Source organism: Equus przewalskii, chromosome 1 (assembly GCF_037783145.1).
Source record: "Equus przewalskii isolate Varuska chromosome 1, EquPr2, whole genome shotgun sequence".
Classification (NCBI taxonomy): domain Eukaryota; kingdom Metazoa; phylum Chordata; class Mammalia; order Perissodactyla; family Equidae; genus Equus; species Equus przewalskii.
Window position 1 is genome coordinate 36,348,959 of NC_091831.1, and position 19,202 is coordinate 36,368,160.

Here is a 19,202-nt window from a genome sequence, read left to right on the forward strand (position 1 = left end):
AATATTCTGTACAAACGCAGACACGTTTACGTCTATATTTATTTCTTTTTTTTTTAAAGACTTCTTTTTTTTTTCTGCTTTTTTCTCCCCAAGTGCCCCCGAGTACATATCTGTATATTTTAGTTGTGATCCTCTAGTTGTGGCATGTGGGACGCTGCCTCAGCATGGCCTGATGAGCACTGCCATGTCCGCTCCCAGGATCCGAACCGTCGAAACCCTGGGCCACCAAAGCGGAGTGCATGAACTTAACCACTCGGCCGTGGGGCCAGCCCCTATATTTATTCTTATCTGCCTATATATATTGAAAACCATGAGTCAAACAGATAACCTCCAATTACAATTCGAAACTACAAGGTTCATTTTAGCTTTTTTCCTTTCCATATTTGTAATTCGTTGCCCTGATAGTGAGGATCTTGGTTCTCATTCTCCTTAGTCAATATACTTATTTAATCCATCCCCTTAAATGTAACCAATATCTTATCACTGCTGCCACTCCCTTCCTTTTGAGGTGCTTTTTGGGCACTGTCACCTCGTGTTGGACTGCCCCCGAGTGGTTGCCCTTTTTATTCTGTTTGAGCTGTGACACCCCACTCGGGGCTTTTCCCTCAAAAATATGCCTCCTTGCCCTGCTCAGTCTTCAACTGCCGTGCTGGCCATCAAGAGGCAAGACCACTCTCCTCACCCCATTCAGGAATGGGGATATTTTTAAACTTCCATTAGCCTTTATTTTAAATACCCTAAAGTTTATAAATAGAGGCAAGTACAAGGCCTAACTTTGTATGTTGTCTACAAAATTCAGGGAACAGAAAGTGACGGAAAAGGGAATGGGTCACCGTGTACTCAAAAATGCTATCTTGCCTTTTTCCACAAGGTCTTCTGATTGGTGACTGTAAAACAGATGCTGTGTTAAATAAAAAATCTTAAGTACAGAATGGGTTGTTGGACTTAAATTTGCAACCGTTTATATGGTAAAAATATATAAGTACGTATTCTAGAGGGAGATACATTAAGAATGTGTTTATCTTTACATGGTGGAATCTAGCTAATTTGTATTTCCTTACACTTAAAAAAAAACTTTACAGCAAGCATAGATAACTTTGTTTCACTTTTAAATGAGTAATTATAAAATAAAATAAAATAAAATAAGTGCTTTAAATACCCGGGACTGAGAACTTTTGCTTGATGGTCCTGCCATAAGAGAAGAAGAAAAACTGAAAAAGCATATGCTCATATTCTTAGGAAAGCCTTTGGATAACCATTTAGTCTTTTTCTCCCTTCAGACTTCTAGTAGCATAGAATCCTGGCTCTAACATCTCTAACGTAGCGTAGACATCCCTCTGCGTTAACTTTTTTTTTCGGTGGGGACAGAGGTCTGGATGCAGATGTATTTTTAATTTTTTAAAAAACTTTTTATTCTGAACTAATTTTAGACTTACAGAAAAGTTAGAAAATAATACACTTCCTCTATACATAATCATAGTATAATTATCAAGAACAAGAAAATTAATATCTTTAGCTTTGTAGCTGATAAATGTCTTGGGGGAGATACTTTGGAAACATGCCAATCCTTATTTCCATCTTTCCTTCTGTATTGATTGAAATTCTGTGAGGTAGAACTGTTTTTCTCCCTCATTTATTTACTTATTTATATCAGTATGGACTCACAGATAGTTATTTTCTTCTGTGAGTTAAAATTCAATGCTGTCATTATTTTGTTGCTCACATTATTCCAGCTTTGGCCATTTGGAGCCGTTTTGGGTTGGCTCCTGTGTAGTTTTAATACACCCCTATCTTTTTTAGAGAATTTCTTTACTTCTGGCACTATAAGATGTTTAAGGCTCTTTGTGTATTTTCTTTGCCCTAGCCCTGGAATCAACCGTTTGATTCTTTTTATTGGAAAATGAGGTTTAGGGACCAAGGTCTGGGCACTAGTTGTACTCATTGTTACTGAGGTGTCATTGATTTTAGTGGACGGTCTAGCTACTCGCACACATACACATAGTTATATCTATATCTGTGTGTGTATATATATATGCAAAGTCTTGAGTTTGTATTGATACTTCTGATTCCAATTTAGTATGTCTTTGCTCTTTCCTTATTTGTAGCTTCTTTCTGTAACAGTGAGTACACTGGCTTTCATTATCTACAATTTATTTATTTATTTGATCAATTCTGGTATACATATAAAATAGTTTCATAGTTTCCAACCCATAGCTCTGTAAGAAACATTTTTAATAACTAGAAAATAACATTTATGTGCAGTTTTTTGTCTTTTGCCTTATTGTATCTAGTCAAAATACTGTTTTCCACAGTTAGGTTAGTTCATTTCTTTCCCACCCCCTTCAGTATGAGTATGTTCATTTATAATATAGTTAGGTTCATTTGTTAGTATTTTTATTCTGTTTTGCACAGCCTGCATCCTGATTGATTTTGTTTATTTTTAGTGTGGTTAAATATACATAATGTAAAATTTACCGTTTTAACCATTTTAAAGTATATAATTCAGTGGCACTAAGTACATCACATTGTTGTGCAACCATAACCACCATCCATCTCCAGAACTTTTTTCGTTTTCCCAAACTAAAGCTTTGTACTTGGCAAAATAACTCCCCATTCCCGCTTCCCCTCTGCCCCTGGCAACTACCGTTGCACTATTTCTGCATTTGACTACTCTGTATACCACATATAAGTGGAGTTGTACAGTCTTTTGCTTTTGTGACTGGCTTATTTCACTTATCATAGTGTCTTCAGAGTTCATCCATGTTGTAGCATACGTCAGAATTTCTTTCCTTTCTAAGGCTAAATATTATTCTATTGTGTGTGTACCACAGTTTGTTTATCCATTCATCCATCAAGGGACACTTAGGTTGTTTCCACCTTTTGGCTATTGTGAAGAATGCTCATATGACCATGGGTGTACAAGTATCTGTTCTAGTTCTTTCTTTCATTGCTTTTCATTTCCTTTCATTTCATTTTCATTTGATTCACTGTTTTACATTCTCACCAGCAGTGCACAAAGTTTCCAATTTTTCGACCTCCTGGCCAGCACTTGTTGTTTTCTGGTTTTCATTTTGTTTTAGATAATAGTCGTCCTGTGGTATCTCATTGTGGTTTTGATTTGTGTTTCTCTAAAGATGAGTGATCAATATCCGTATATCTTCTTTGGAGAAATGTCTGTTCAACTCCTTTGCCCATTTTAGAAGCAGGTTGTTTGGGTTTTTTGTTGTTGCATTTCAGGAGTTCTTTATTCTGGATATTAACCCTTATCAGCAATATGACTTGCAAATATTTTCTCCCATTCCACAGGTTGCGTTTTCACTCTGTTGATTGTCCTTTTATGCACAAAAATTTTTTCTTTTGATATAGTCCAATTAATTTTTTCTTTTGTTGCCTGTATGTTTGATGTCATATCCAAAAATAATTGCCAGATCTGAGGTCTTGAAGCTTTTGCTCTATGTTATCTTCTAAGAGTTTTATAATTTTAGCTCTTAGATTTTTAAATCTTTAATCCCTACCCCTGGCTTTTTTGAGTCAAAGTTAGAAAGCCTTTCCCTGTACCAAGGTTAAAGAGGAATTCCACCATCTTTTCTCCCAACACTTACGTAGTTTGATTTTTTACGTTTAGCTCCCTGATCCATTGGGAGTTTAATTTTGTGAATGGTGTTAGATATAGATCTCTTTTATCTTTTTCCCAAAGCCACTTAGTTGTCCAAACACCGTTTATTGAAAGGTCCATCTTTTACCCAGTGAGTTGAAATGCCACTTTTGTCAAATACTAAGTTTCTGCATGTGGAATTCTATTTCTGTTCTTTCTAGTCTTTTCTACTGATCTTTTTTTCTTTTGATGTGCCAGTACCACACTGTTTTCGTTTACAGAGACGTTATAGTATGTTTTGATGTCTGGTAAGGCTAGTCCTCCACTTAAAGTTTTTCTTTTTCATTGTTTTCCTAGCTATTCTTAGGTGTTTGTTTTTCCATATAAACTGTAATATCAGTTTGTCTAACTCCATAATACAGCGTTTAGGAATTTTTATTGGGATTCTGTATTAATTTTTAAACTGTACTTGTCAGAGCCTTGGGAATTCTTGACAGTATCACTGCCAGTGAGGGGCTCAGGATGGTGGGGTGGGTCTCTGCTCCTCTTGTACTGGAGTAGGTTCGTTTTATGAATTATACTTCTATAAGATGTCAGTAGAACAAAGCATATTTCCTTTTTTAAAAGTAGTTTGAAAACCCCATCATGAATAGTATTCCAGCCTTTACTTGAATACTTGGTGGTGTGTACTTCTGACTCGACCTAGTCTATGAAGACTATTCTGACTGTTCATTGGGTACGTAAGCATCACTTGCTCTCCTTACACCTCCCACCATTAAACCTAGTTTTGCCTGAGGAGGCAACACAAAGTGGGCTCACTCTTTTACCTAACAGTCTTGAATATGTGAACATTGCTTTTATGGATTGGTGGCAGTCCTGTGGAAGAGTCCCTTCTGATACAGATCCTTTGCGGGCTGCTTAAGAATCTCGATAATTATTCTTTGGCTTCCATTGCCCTTGGGATCCGGAGCCACAGTGCCTGGACTCTGCCACTTACCTCTGTATGACCTGGTACTTGTTACTTCCTCTTCAAGCCTGTTTCCTCATCAGCAAAATGGGGACAATAGGATCTACCTCACAGGTTAGTGGGGAGAATTAAATGAGGAAATACACGTAATGTGTATGTCTCCATCTTATAGTTAAGTGTTCCATGAATATGGACTAATAACAAGAACAATGCCACCGTTGCTATGAAGAGAAGAAAGTGTTATGTATACATGTATTTCTGCACTCAACAGCAGGGGTATAATTTTGAAGTTGTAGGCAGCCAGCTAGAGGGGTTTGAGGGGTGGGTGAATTTTCTTAAATCAAAATCTTTATCTAAATAAAGCAACAGAATAATGTCTGTGGTTAAAAAAAAAAAGTCAACATCTAGGCTGTTACTTTTTAAGTTACCCAAAGTTCTTACCCTATGTGTAGAAAGAAACAAAATGAAGCCTAAAATTGACGGCAACAGTGGGCCAGACCACATTAGGTCAGCTATTGAGTGAGGAAGTAGGTTCTGGAATTAGGCTGTGGGTTCTGTTCTATTGTCTGCTTAAAGCTTTTACCTCACATCACAAACCGTTTGAAAAATTCTTTTGGAAATTGCCCCAACTGTGAGCAACAAACTAATTTTTTAAGGGAGCTAAGTTGTCCCCCACAACAGTGGAAATGGAGTCCAGATTTTTCTTTATTAATTAGCCCTGTTAAATTGTGATGTGGCTGATCCAAGTTAACAACAACAAAAAAATAAGTTCATTTTGGCCTTATAAACTTAGTAAGCATAGCCTTGTACATTCAGGTGCATTAAGTTTTATCTTTTCAAAGATCACCTAATAGTCTGCTATCTATAGATAACCATACTCAACATTTCTGAGTGTTCGTCCAGAGATTTAGTCTCTGTACATAAGGTAAACTTTTTAATTTGACGGAGAGGTTAAGAGCATGGTGCTTTGTTGTCTAAGACTTGGTTTGAATCCTGGTTCTTTTATTTAATGCCTGTGTGGCCCTTGCCAGATAACTTTTATGAGGTTTAATTTCCCTATCCAGGAAAATTGGGAAAAATAGGATCTATCTAAGGGGTTCGTGGAAGCCATACTCCCTGTAAAGAGTCTGTGCTGTGTAAAATACTGACGCAGCGTTTAGTAAGGGGCCCAGGGCCCTGGCTGTGCTCCTTTCTGAGGCAGATGTCTTTACTTGTGCTCTAGACTGCTTACTCAGGACAGGGTTTCTGCAAACTTCTCCTTTCTCTTTCTCCTTCATTATCAGTTTTTCCCTTCTCTTCATGTAAGCATTTTCTAGTTTAGATTTTTAAAAATAAATAGATGGGAGTTTAATACATATAGCTTTCTGTATTTTGGTGAGTCCGTTTCCTGGTTTTATTTTAAGTGGATTGAATTGGTTGTGGTGATTCTCATCCATTATTTTTGGATGGTAAAGTCAGAACAGTAAACTAGGATGTTTCATCCTTGGCACTATTGACATTTGGAGCCAGGTAATTCTTTGGTGTGGGGGCTATTCTGTGCATTGTAGGATGCTGAGCAGCATCTCTGGCCTCTGCTCACCAGTTGCCAATTGCACCCTTCGGTTATGACACTTCAGTTGTGACACATTGCCAAATGTCCCCTTGGGGAGCAAAATTGTCACCTATTGAGAATAACTGACTATAAACATTGGCTTGCCTATAGCAATTATAAGGGGATAATTGTTTACCTGTTTTTCTGATAGTCTTACCAAATACCGTCCTATTACCAGCATGTCCATGAATGTTTTTGACCTCTGGAGATGACAGTAGATGGCTGGAATCTGCATGAGTGTACGTTAAGAATGCTCGTAATAACATGGTTGCTATTGAGGTGGTCTATTTGGCTCTCACCACCCGAGGACCATAATAATAGTGATGATTACAGTATGAGGTTACCATTTGTACATGCTTGCTATGTACCAGACACTGTCCTGGTGAAGTTTATTTGTACCTGTTTTACAGGAGTAATGCTGTTCAGGCTGCCCAGGTCTGATGCAACTTTAGGAACCTCTGTCAATTTAATGGACCCATACGAACACTTCACGTGACTCTTGATTGGCAAAACTAGATGAGGCCCAAAAGTCCAGTTCGACCAGAAGAGTCCAGTAGTATCCAGGATCTGAGCAGCAAAGGGGTCATTTGATAAAGGTGGAGGTATATATGTAATTACTCAGCACTGGCTGGAAGTGGTCAGTGAGTCAGTGCTGGTGTCGAGAATGCGTACTAAGGCCGAGTGCAAGTCAGGCTTCCTGAACCAGCGTTATCTGCAGAGGGCAGGATTCTCTTTCTGTCAGAGCCAGGGTGCACATGTGGGTGGAACTGAGCCCTCAAGTGGAGATCCAGGCTTCTGTACAGAATATGAGTGTTTACAGTTTGCTTTCCTTGGAGGGCTGTCTTGAGAGAATTAGTTACAGGTCAATAGCTCTTCCTCACCTGTGACTTAAATTAATCTTTAAAGACCATAACAGGGATCTTTGAGCTGTCCTTGCTGTTCTGGGATCAAGGAGAATCTATGAGGAAGATGACCCATATGTAAAAATTAATTCTGAGTTTGAAGAAATGTTAACTTTATATAGTATTGTTTTGTTTTGTTTTAAAATAAAGAAGCTGTTTAATTCAAGTCTTGGGTTAGAAGTTGTTTTTTGACGTAAATGTTGAAGATTGTTGAGAGGAGAATGTATTCAAAATTTAATCATTTTTCTTTGTTTGGATCACACTTACTGCTTATCAGTCTTAATTGGTTGCTGGGAGTGTCAAGTTTTATTTTTAAATCTTAACTGGGGTCTAAAGTAGGTAATTACTGAAAGCTAGTCTTCAAATCATGCATAATGAGTAAAGACTTGAGCTAAAAGATTCAACATACTTTTTTATTGACTTAGGTGACTCATGCAGTACTCACTTGTGCCTCCTATTTCTTGTGGCCAAGATGACATCAACAGAAATAATTGTCTCAGGACACACCTGAGAAGGTTTAGATAATTATCACGTTAATTGGACTATTATTTCTTAGTGAGCCGTCTCAGTTTAGCACCTGTTTGATATGGCTGGGCTGCTTCCCAGTGTCCAGGTGGTACTATTTCCAGGATGACTTTTGGTGGATGATATTTATAGCCTTGAGTAATTCAAGTATCTCCTTTCCCCTTTTATTTTACTATGTTTTATGATATTTTCAAAAACTCTATTTTAAAAAGCTTTTAATTGAAATACAATATGTCCTGGGGCCGGCCTGGTGGCACAGTGGTTAAGTGCACACGTTCTGCTTCAGCGGCCTGGGGTTCGTGGGTTCGGATCCCAGGTGCAGATATGGCACTGCTTGGCATGCCATGCTGTGGTAGGCATCCCATGTATAAAGTGGAGGAAGATGGGCACGGATGTTAGCTCAGGGCCAGTCTTCCCTGGCAAAAAGAGAAGGTTTGGTAGCAGATGTTAGCTCAGGGCTAATCTTCCTCAAAAAAAAAAAAAAGAAATATAATATGTCCTAAGTGTTCAGCTTGATGAATATTCACAAACTAAACATACATATCTAACCAGCACATGACCAGCATCCTAGAAGCCCCACTTCATGCTTCCTTCTCATCAGTCTGCCTACCCCAAGGGTAACCACTATTCCGACATAAAGGCATAGCTTGATTTTACCTGTTCTTGCATTTTATGTAAATGGGAGGGTACAGTATTTACTCTTTTGCATTCAGCTTTTTTCAGCCAATCTTATGTTAGTGAGATTCATCCTTAATCTTGTGCTTTGTTCTAGATTATTCCTTTTTCGTTGCTGTATACTATTTCATTGTGTGACTATATCACAGTTTATCTTTTCACTGTTGATGAACATTTGATCATTTCTAGTTTTGGCTATTATGAATAGTATTGCTATGAACATATAGACACATTCATTTTGGGCATATGTCTAATACATGACTCGTTCAGTCATATTGTCAGCTTTAGTACACTGCCAGTTTTTGAAAATAGTTGTACCAATTTGCATTCCCATCAGCAGTATGTGAAAGTTTGAGTTGCCCTATAACTTCTCTATCGCTTGGTACTTTTCATCTTTTTCATTTTAGCCATTCTGGTAGGCCTATCGTGGTATCTCAGAAAATCTCCTGTGGCAAAGATCAGCTCTGAATTTGGAGCTTTAATCTCCCACACCAAGCTCATGCACCCACTGATGCCTCACTCGTTTCTCTTCCCTGAGTAGAGTCCTTCTGCTCGGGCCAAGCATGATCTTCAGTCTGCACCCAGAATTGGCAAATACGCCAGAGAAGAGAACAGGTGATGATTATCAGCTCCCCTCAGAGGCCGCTCCCCTCTCTGGAATTCCAGTTCATCCAGTCCTCATTGCTTCCACAACTCTACAGCATCTTTGAAAATATGATTTTATAATTTATCATGGCGTTTTCTAGTTATTGAAGCTGAATCAGATTGCCATGACCTGTTATATCCTACCCAGAAATGAAAGTTGTCAATAGATTCTTGGGATTATCTAAGTACACATTCATGTCACCTGTGAGTAATGTTAGGTTTTTGTGTGTGTGTGTGAGGAAGAGTGGCCCTGAGCTAACATCTTTGCCAGTCTTCCCTTATTTTATGTGGGATGCCACCGCAGTGTGACTTGATGAGTGGTGCTAGGTCCACCCCTGGGATCTGAAGCTGTGAACCCCCGGCCGAGAAGCAGAACACACAAACTTAACTACTACACCACCCAGCCAACCCCAATAATGTTAGTTTTTTCCCCCCTCCTTTTTCATCTTTGTGTATTTTCTTTCTCTTCCATTATTGGACTGGTCAGAATTACCAGTACAATGTTGAATAGAAGAGATAATAGTGGCATCCTGTTTGTGGGATGGAGGATGGGGGTGTTTGTATTATTTTACCATTGAGTATGATAATTGCTGTAGTTTTTGTAGATATTTTTTCACATGAAGGAATTTTCTCCCTTCTATTTCTAGTTTGCTGACTTTTTTTAAAAGACATGAATGGTTGTTGAATTTAGTTAAATACTTTTTCTGCATCTATCAAGATGATTGTGTGATTTTTCTCCTTTTTTTCTGTTCTTGTGGCTTAATGTATGCTTCTGAAAAATAAATTACTCATAACCCTATCATGTTTACTGTAGTACTAATTATTTTCACATTCCCTTTCATGCACGAGACAATTCTGTAAACTCTTCTCTCTCTTTGAACTTGCTATACATTTAGTCCTGCCATACATTTTCCTTTGTATTTTTTCTTAGCAAGCTATCATGAGATAATTTGGTTCTCAGCTCAGGGACTCCTTTGACAGATTAGGAGTGTTCTCCTAGGCTCTTTCCACTACCTATCTCTGTTTTATATGGGGAGGAAGGAGTGAAAAACTGAAAGCTTCCCTTGGAGCATTTATTTTGACCTACTTTACTTTAAATTTCCTTGTTTTTGTTATTTGGGATTGTAAGGGAGGAGAATGGGGTCAGGGCAGGGCTATGGGAGTGGTAACTCGGAGCTGGGGAAGAAGCCCTGTGTGATTTCCTTAAGGACACACCTTCTGCTCCTCCCCTTCCCACGCTTCCTCTTTCTCCATGGTTCCTGCTGTGCCATCAGTCTATTGTGTGCATGCCCTTCAACAGCTGCTGTGCCCTGCTACTTAGGGAGAATGGCAGGATTCAGTGGCTGTTTAGAAAGCATATATAACACTTTAAAGATGGGAATGATTGTTAGGCTTAGTTTTGTACAATGGCATCTATCTCATATTTTCTAACAACCTGAAGGCTACCTGTGGAAGAAGGATACCCTCGGTCCCCAAACTACAACTATAAGAAACCTTATGTAGTTAACTGTGTGGCAAGAAGTATAAAATGGAGATTTTGTTCATTTGCTTAAAACCTTAAAAAGTCTTTATAAAATATTCCATGTTAAACTTATCACTTTTGGGATGAACAACCATTGATATGTATGCACCAAAACTAAAACAAAATTTGCAACAGCACTTATCTCTGAAATGGTACTGCTATAGGATTCCTTTAAGTTGTAACCACCCTTATTCATTTCAGGGTTCATTTTTTCACTGTAAACTCCTTTCTGGAAGGCGCAGAGTTAGAACTGCTGACATTCTGGCTGGCACAAAGGCAAAACTTCTCATCATGGGAAAATAAGATTTAATGGACAGGATTTTAGTTTATACCCACCTTTATGATATAGCTGGTATAAGCAGTGAGGTATACTGGTCCCAATAACTGAAGAGCCATGGGTAGAGGGTTCCCTGAGAAATGTCGCTATTTTTTAGGTCAAGTAACATGAATAGCATTTGGGAATTGTCTTATAGTGATCTTATAGTGAGGCATCTGAGGGCTCATACCACCACTACCTTGATATTCTGTCTTCCTTACCTCTGTCTTCTACGGGAACTTACCTCTGCCTTCTACAGGAAAGAAAGCATGTTTGTGATGTGGTTCTGATTCCAGGCATTTTCTCTCTGGGCACCTCCTCCACATTCAGGAATGCCGTAGGGAAGCTCGACTTCCACCTGTGGTCTTTGGAATGGGTGGATGGGTTCCACAGAAAGGAGGTTTTGATTTATAATTTGACTATTAGTATGATCACTCACTTATTCGGGTTTATAGGTCATCCATTTAGAAATTAGAAATGGATCAAGTCTTAACTTTAAATATGTCTTGGGCTGTTGTGGTGGGTAAGGAGCAAAAGGCAAAATAAAATTTCTCAATCTCCTATTAAATAGGCTGTGAAACACTTATAGAGACATGAGAAAAAAGACTGTTAAAGGTCATCTGAATAAAAGATTGCATTAAAAATTTCCTCTTGGTATGGGAATTTGGAAATGACCTATTTGAGAATTTGTTTTTGCAAACCTGCAATTTAGACCTTTACGTGTCTAGATAAAAGTCCATGATCTTTCGGTGGAGGTTCTGGGTGTAGCCCTGTTAATATGATGGTGTAGCATCTGCATCTTGATAGGCCCCCTTAAATGTTGTTTGGATGTGGGGGTTTGAGTGGACACAGGACTGGGAGTTAACCTCTGAGTTCTGCTTGTGACTTTGTGCTGTGTGATCTGGGACAAGTGATTTGAGCTCCCTGAGCTTCAGATTCTTTATAAGATGAGGGGACTAGTCTACTTGAGGATCTTGTTAAAAGGCAGATTCTGGCTCAGTAGGTCTCTCTGGTGGTTTCTGATATTTTGCATTTTTAACAAGCTCCCAGGAAGAGCTGGTGCTGCCAGTCCATAAACTACAAAGGACTAGGTAACATCTAATGGCTCTTCCAGCTGTTACTTTCTGGGATTTTAGTCATTGTTTTAAATCCTGAACAAAATTACAAAATATGCTGTAATTACTAAACATTTCTCCAGTTTTTCAGAATGCCGAACACTGACAATACTATGCCTTATTATGAAGTTTCCAATCTCTGATAATGTCCCTGAAATTGAAAGTAATTTTATTGCTCCCAAGATTTTGACTTTGACAGGTTAAAAATATCAAATGTCTGGGAAAGCGTTTGAGTTAGCTCTAGCTTGTCGTCTAAAAGAATGCTTGCTTGCTTGCTCTTTGTCTGGTGCATATTGGAGAACATTTGCAATAAATAAAATTACTCTTGAAGGCTTTATGCTAATAAGGGAGCTGAGATGGGTAGACATGTGATCTCATGAGTATAAATACAGAGACAGGCAAGCTGTTGATGAATTCGTCTTTAGAGGAGGAGTCGCTGATCATTTCCTTCAGTTCTCCAGAAGGTGAGAATCAAATTGTTGTAGGACGTGTTGATAGCTATGTTACAGGTAAAGCCAGACTATGTCTATTGAATATGGATGGCTGGGGATGGGTCTTGTTTGAAAATGTTGCTACTGTTTCTTTTGGCTTTTACTTCCTCAAGAAGTCGTGATTTATGATTTGGGAGCATTGCCAGCTTGGAAATTTATAGCTGTCCTTGATCTCATGTACAAATGTCTAAATTTTTATGGTTGGCTTATAGAGTAAATCCATCTCTGTACTTTCAGCCACACCAGGGATATTAATCAGGCATATCTTCAGTGTTGAAGTGAGTTCTATACATGCCTGTGATGGACTCTGATCATATTTTTTTTCCTCTAAGAAAATGAAAATGTGGACAGGGGAAATTGAACTCTGGAAAACATACAGAATATAGCTTATAGTTGAGGGTAGTTAACTATAATGAATTTTTCACCTCCCACAGAATAAGATAATTTGTCCTTCCAAAGTGAGCTGTATTTATCTCCTCACTACAGTTGTGGATTAGACGGAAGTTTTAGAGCATCATCGTCGTCGTTATCATCATTACATTTGAATCATTTGTAACTCTTGGTTCCCCTAAATCAAACTAGGTGGGGCAAGCACAGAGCGAGTTGGGTGTAAACAATGACGATGGAACCAAAATAAATAGCCTTTGGATTTTGCTCCCACTGAGTGGAATCCATCTCTAGAATTCCAGCCCCTCTCTTCCTCTAGTAGAGCCTTACAGGAAGGAGCTTAGGCATTCTCTGCGGTGCACACTGACCCTTCTTACTGTCACCTTTTAAAGATTTTATTTTTTCCTTTTTCTCTCCAAAGCCGCCTGGTACATAGTTGTGTATTCTTAGTTGTGGGTCCTTCTAGTTGTGGCATGCGGGATGCCGCCTCAGCATGGCTTGATGAGCAGTGCCGTGTCCGCGCCCAGGATCCGAACTGGCAAAACCCTGGGCCACCAAAGCAGAGTGTGCCAACTTAACCACTCGGCCATGGGGCTGGCCCCATTACTGTCACCTTTTATTGTTGCCCTTCTTGCTGGGGGTCCTAGTGGAGGTTGACTCATGGCTTATTTAATCTTAATGTTGCTACTAGGTTGGAACTCATTTTTTATAAAAATTTTTTTTTCCTTTTTCTTTCCAAAGCCCCCTAGTACATAGTTGTATATTTTTAGTTGTGTTCCTTCTAGTTGTCGCATGTGGGATGCTGCCTCAGCATGGCTTGATGAGTGGTGCCATGTCCACACTCAGGATGTGAACCGGTGAAACCCTGGCCTGCTGAAGCAGAGTACACGAACCTAACCACTCGGCCACGGGGCCGGCCTCGGAACTCATTTTTTAAAATTGTAATTTACAGTGAACCCAAATTATAGTGTTTGAAACCAGTTATGTACTGAAGGCATTTCTGCAGTCCAAACAGATTGTCCTTTGGGAAGTACCTTAACCAGGATTATTATTAATCTTGTGCCTGTCTTTAGAGGCTTAGGTAGACCATTTTGTGTTACCCTGGGAAATTTTTTTAACCACAAAACACCATTTTTTAAGACTTTGCCCTCAGATATTTTCATTGTCTTTGACATTGAACTTGGCTTAGGAAGTAAAAAGGAATTGTTAATAATGCTTTTTCACTTCCAAATTGCTTTTGAATTTTCCAATGGTGTCCTTACATCTAAAAAATATCAGTATTAGATTTTATGCTTTGTTTTTCAAGAAATTATTTTTACTATAAATAGAGCAAGACTGTTAGCACTATCTGTGGAAAGTACTATGTGATTTTTAATAAACCATTGTTAGACATTTAGTATGACCTATACTGTTGAACTTTAAAATTCCAAATATTCTTGTTAAAAGAAGATCTAGGGGACAGTCTTACTAAGAGCAAACTTCTTTGGGTTATCAGTTGTTACTCAGAAGAATAGTTCAATGATTTCAGAGAGGAGGGTATTCTGATAAAAGCAAACTGGACTTTTCCCTCAATCTCCAGATATTTTAACATGAAAGAATAAAGATTTTATCCCAAATAATTGTATGCCTGTTTATGCCCTCTAAATCTGGATGTCTGTCAGTCTTTAAGGAGCAGTCAGATCCACTTTTGTCGTCCAGGTGAGAAGCGAACGTGCTAGCACAGGGTCATTTTTCGTCTGTAGTTTCAGATATGTTTTGGCTTTTATACTGATTAGTATATTGACCTCCAAATAATAGCAGGCTCAGTTTTTCTCTCTTAAACAGTCCCCAAGATAGACAAAAATAGCATCCACTCTTAGTTTCAAAAACATACATACTCCAAACTCTGGAAAATCCCTTCACTGCACTAATACCAACCAACACTCCTCCAGGAGTCTGTATGCTGATAGTCCCTTCCCGTCAGTGTAATTCTACCCTTCCTAGGGAAGAAAAGAGAGGACTCGCAGAACAAGGGAAGTCCTTTGTGAGAGAATTTACCTCATATTTCTGTTAAGATCACTGGACTGTTCCTGCTCTGACATTCAGCTCTTCACCAGCTTATGAAAAATTGCTTGGAGTCCTTCCAACTTTTTGTTTGTTTGTTTTTATATCCTTACTTTTGCTGCCTTCTTAGGACAGCCTAGGTCTCTTATTTTGTATTAGGACTTCACAGGATTTTTTCTCATTGGGGGTTGTTCCCTGTGTTCTGAGCTTGTGCTTATCAGACCTGTGAGTTCCAGGTCTGCCCTATCTTTGAATATCATCAGATTGAGTAATATTTTGGCTAATCCATTAATAATTCTCACACAACCTCTCACCTTGCTTACTCTGATACTTCTGAAATAGTAGATATTTTTGAAATAGGTGGGAAAGCAGTTGGTAATTGACAACTCTTCTAGGTCAGCACAACGACCAACTCATGGCCTAACCCATCTTATCTCAAATCACCCTCCATGTGCTCTCCTAGATAGAAATATGGCTCCCCCAAAAACAATATTGTTAGCATTTCTCTGAAAGAATGAAGGGTCAGAGGGAGCAGAGGAATGATTGTACCCTGTAGATAGGCCATAAGAAATTTCCTCCAGTGGCCGACCCCGTGGCCGAGTGGTTAAAGTTCGCTGCTCTGCTTCAGTGGGCCAGGGTTTCACCAGTTCAAATCCTGGGCGCGGATGTGGCACTGCTCATCAAGCCACGCTGAGGCAGCATCCCACATGCCACAACTAGAAGGACCCACAACCAAAAATACACAACTATGTACCAGGGGCTTTGGGAGAAAAAGGAAAAATAAAATCTTAAAAAAAAAAATTTCCTCGACATATTTTTATTTCTGAAGATGTATTATGTGGGTTTGCTTGATGTTACTCTTTGTTCTTTAAAAAGAAAGGCAGCTACAATCCAGCAATTAATAATTTTTTTCTTTTCAGTTTCCAAAAAAAGACTTACAGCAAAATGAATAATCCAGCTATCAAGAGACTAGGAAATCATATTATCAAATCTCCTGAAGATAAGCGAGAATATCGTGGGCTACAACTGGCCAATGGTATCAAAGTACTTCTCATCAGCGATCCCACCACGGATAAATCATCAGCAGCCCTTGATGTCCACATAGGTACAATTTAAAATGGTGAATTAAGCTTTGTTCAGTTTCATTGGCCTAATGTTGACATTTATTAGAACTCTTCATATTTGTGCAAATAAAGACCTGTAGTTACCAGTTTGATGTACGTTACTTTGCGCAGTAGCCCTGTACAGCTGTTGGTAATCTACGAGTGTCTAAGTCAAATAACCTTACATTTACCAAGGGTTATGTAAAGGTTACATACCAGCTGGGTTAGGTTGTTAGGTTCCCAGCTAAGGTGACTTAGCAGCAAGGAAATTCATCCCCATCCTTTACAGTAACAGTTCGAACGCTTTCACTTTCATTCACTTTTGGTGCACTAGGAAATGTCATATTTCCTAGATTCTTGTGTGCACATTTCTTCCACATTTAAGGCTGCTTTAATCAAGTTGCTTCTTATCTATATGTACTTTTACTGAGGCATGTTTTTCCCCCTCCCTGAAAAGCTTTTATTTAAGTCCGTGGCGTTTTAGAATTGAGGAAATAAGGTCATAACCATTATGTGTTGAACAAATAATTATTACCAAGCACAACGCAGTGTGCCTTGCAAATATCATCTAATTTGTATTCATACAACTCTCTAAGTTAGGTAGATATAGAAAAAAGTGACTGAGGCAAGACAGATAAAGTATTGTGCTCACAGTTTCACGGGTAGTAGAGCTGCTAACCCCAAACCTATGCTCTGAGCACTACGCTGTATTCTCTCCTGCATAAAACAGTGAATTCAATGCTTTCTTTCCCTGGATTGTGATTTTTGAGAAAACTAGTGTCCAGAGAGGTTAAGTCGTCTGCCCAAGATCATCAACTAATTAATGGCAAAAACTGGGGCTAGAATCTAAACAATACCATTTTAGAGCAGCCTATGCGTAACTGTCTCTGATCATTCAGTTGGAATTGTCATGCTAATATAAGTTCCAAATCATCTGTAATTTATCTGTACTCATAGCTGTCAACATAAAAAAATGATTATATGTATTTTTCTCTTCTCTTTCAGGTTCATTGTCAGATCCTCCAAATATCGCTGGCTTAAGTCATTTTTGTGAACATATGCTATTTTTGGGAACAAAGAAATACCCTAAAGAAAATGAATACAGCCAGTTTCTCAGTGAGCATGCAGGAAGTTCAAATGCCTTTACTAGTGGAGAGCATACCAATTACTATTTCGATGTTTCCCATGAACACCTAGAAGGTGCCCTAGACAGGTAATGCTGAATAGTCTACAAATGATCTAACTTGGCACACTTATCAAAGATATTTTCACAGCTTTATAGCTTAACGAGAGGTATTTTAACAGGTATTTTTCCCCCCTGTATTTTATAAAACAGAAAAACATAATGAGTGATGTTATATATTTACTTTGTGGTAGAAAAATAATGGCATGACTTCAAACGAGGCTTCAGGCCCATGAAATATTTTATTGACTATATTTTATTGACTTATAAAATTCTCTCCGAGCCTTCCCATTCTAACCGGTGTTATACATGAAGCATGTGATGAAGAATGAACTGCAATAGTGGATCTCTTTTCAGACCTACTCCTGTTCCAGAACGTTAGAACTTGAATATCCTATTCAGGATATTTTGACCTGTTTCAACCCTGGGGACATTTTGTGAAAGTGTTTTCTGGAGTGAGCTCCATGAGGCCCATTTAATTTCTTAGTTTATTTATACAGCTAACAATTTCTGATTTTTTTTTTTGTATCAGTGATTTGATTCATTATTCAAAGTGTGATTTTTCCTTGGTGAAGTTTTATAGTTTTCTGTGTTACCAAGAAGGCCTACGTAGTTCTGCAGCTTTTAAAGGAGCTGTCTGAAGTCTGACTTTATGGTTTTAGTAATTGCCAGCTTTATTTGCTTACTTATATTATTAATAGTCATATTTTTTTCTTTTAGTTCAGGTGCTAATCTTTTTTTTTTAATTAAGATTATGATAGATTACAACCTTGTGAGATTTCAGTTGTACATTATTGTTAGTCATGTTGTGGGTACACCACTTCACCCTTTATGCCCTCCCAATAGTCATATTTTTTTAAAACCTAATAGTTTGAATTTATTCCTTAGTGCAGAGAACACTAAAAAGGCAAAGGCATGGGTTCAGAATACATGACTGGGTCAAAGTAGCCTGTTTCCTACTTATTTTAGCTTGTGTTTCAATCTTTAGGCACTGGCTTTGAGATGTAATCATCTTTTATATGTATTCCCAGAGGACCTCCATTAATGAGTTCCCTGGGATCATACACTGAATTTAATTTCCTGCTTTACAAATGCTACAGCAGATGTTCATATAATAGATCTCTCTGTGATGGGGGATGCCTGTTATTTGGCTCAGAGTGAAAAAACCACTTGTGTAAGAGCATCTTTTAGAAAAAATTGATTATACTGGGTCATGATCATGACCCTTTATATGGGCCTATCCAGCTATGGTATGTAGCTGTTAGGCACTTTCCCCAGCCTGAATATATTGAGGTAGGTAAAAGAGGTTACACGTCCAGAAATACCTATTTCCATATATCTTTGATTATAGACTCCAGATAGATGGAGTTTCTCTTTGGATTGGTATGTGTGAAGTGCTTAGCACGGTATTGTATTCACTATGTGCTTGAAATAAATATCAAGTGAGGCTGCAGGGGTTAAGTTCACACATTCCACTTCGGGGGCCTGGGGTTCGCCTGTTCAGATCCCAGGTGTGGACCTACACACTGCTTATCAAGCCATGCTGTGGCAGGCGTCCCACATATAAAGTAGAGGAAGATGGGCATGGATGTTAGCTCAGGGCCAGTGTTCCTCAGCAAAAAGAGGAGGATTGGCAGCAGATGTTAGCTCAGGACTAATCTTCCTCAAAAAAAAGAAAAATCAAGTAGTGATAACAGCCTCTTTGACAGGTGGACTGTGAGGTGCAGTTGCTGAGATGTTCATAAACCCAGAAGTCTCTTAGGCCCGCTGAATAGTAGTCCCATTCAGACAGAGCCTCTGCTCTTGGCTTCATCTGAATTCTGGATCTTGTTTTTATAAGATAGGGTCTAAAATTTCTTAAGAAGAACTACCATATGAAATCATGATTTAAATTGCAACCTGATATAGGAGAGTTAATTTATTAACTAAAGGTATCTTAGTTAAACTTTGGTACTATTGTTAAAGAATCACCTCAGGGAAGGCATTTTGTTTACTGAAGTTAGAGACATGTGCCATGTTATTTGTTGAATCACTGCTTATTAAAATTTTTAAATTCTCTTAATATTTCTTAAAAGCCCATAATTATGTCTTAGTCAAACTACTGTGTCACAGGTTTTTCACTCCTTTATTTTCTTCCACTAA

General features: G+C 38.5%; 1 protein-coding gene across 11 annotated transcripts in view; it reads left to right on the plus strand.

The window, feature by feature from the left end:
• IDE (insulin degrading enzyme) overlaps window positions 1-19,202 on the plus strand; it is a 100,554-nt gene that overhangs the window by 16,951 nt on the left and 64,401 nt on the right. For 9 of the 11 annotated variants that reach the window (XM_070609961.1, XM_070609971.1, XM_070609982.1 and 6 more), the window contains exons 2-3: window positions 15,695-15,879; window positions 16,883-17,090. In XM_070609961.1, the coding sequence (XP_070466062.1) occupies window positions 15,695-15,879; window positions 16,883-17,090 (393 nt within the window). Of the gene's footprint in view, window positions 1-12,270; window positions 12,318-15,694; window positions 15,880-16,882; window positions 17,091-19,202 lie in introns of those variants that run through there. The other 2 variants (XM_070610020.1, XM_070610040.1) reach the window with 1 other exon arrangement.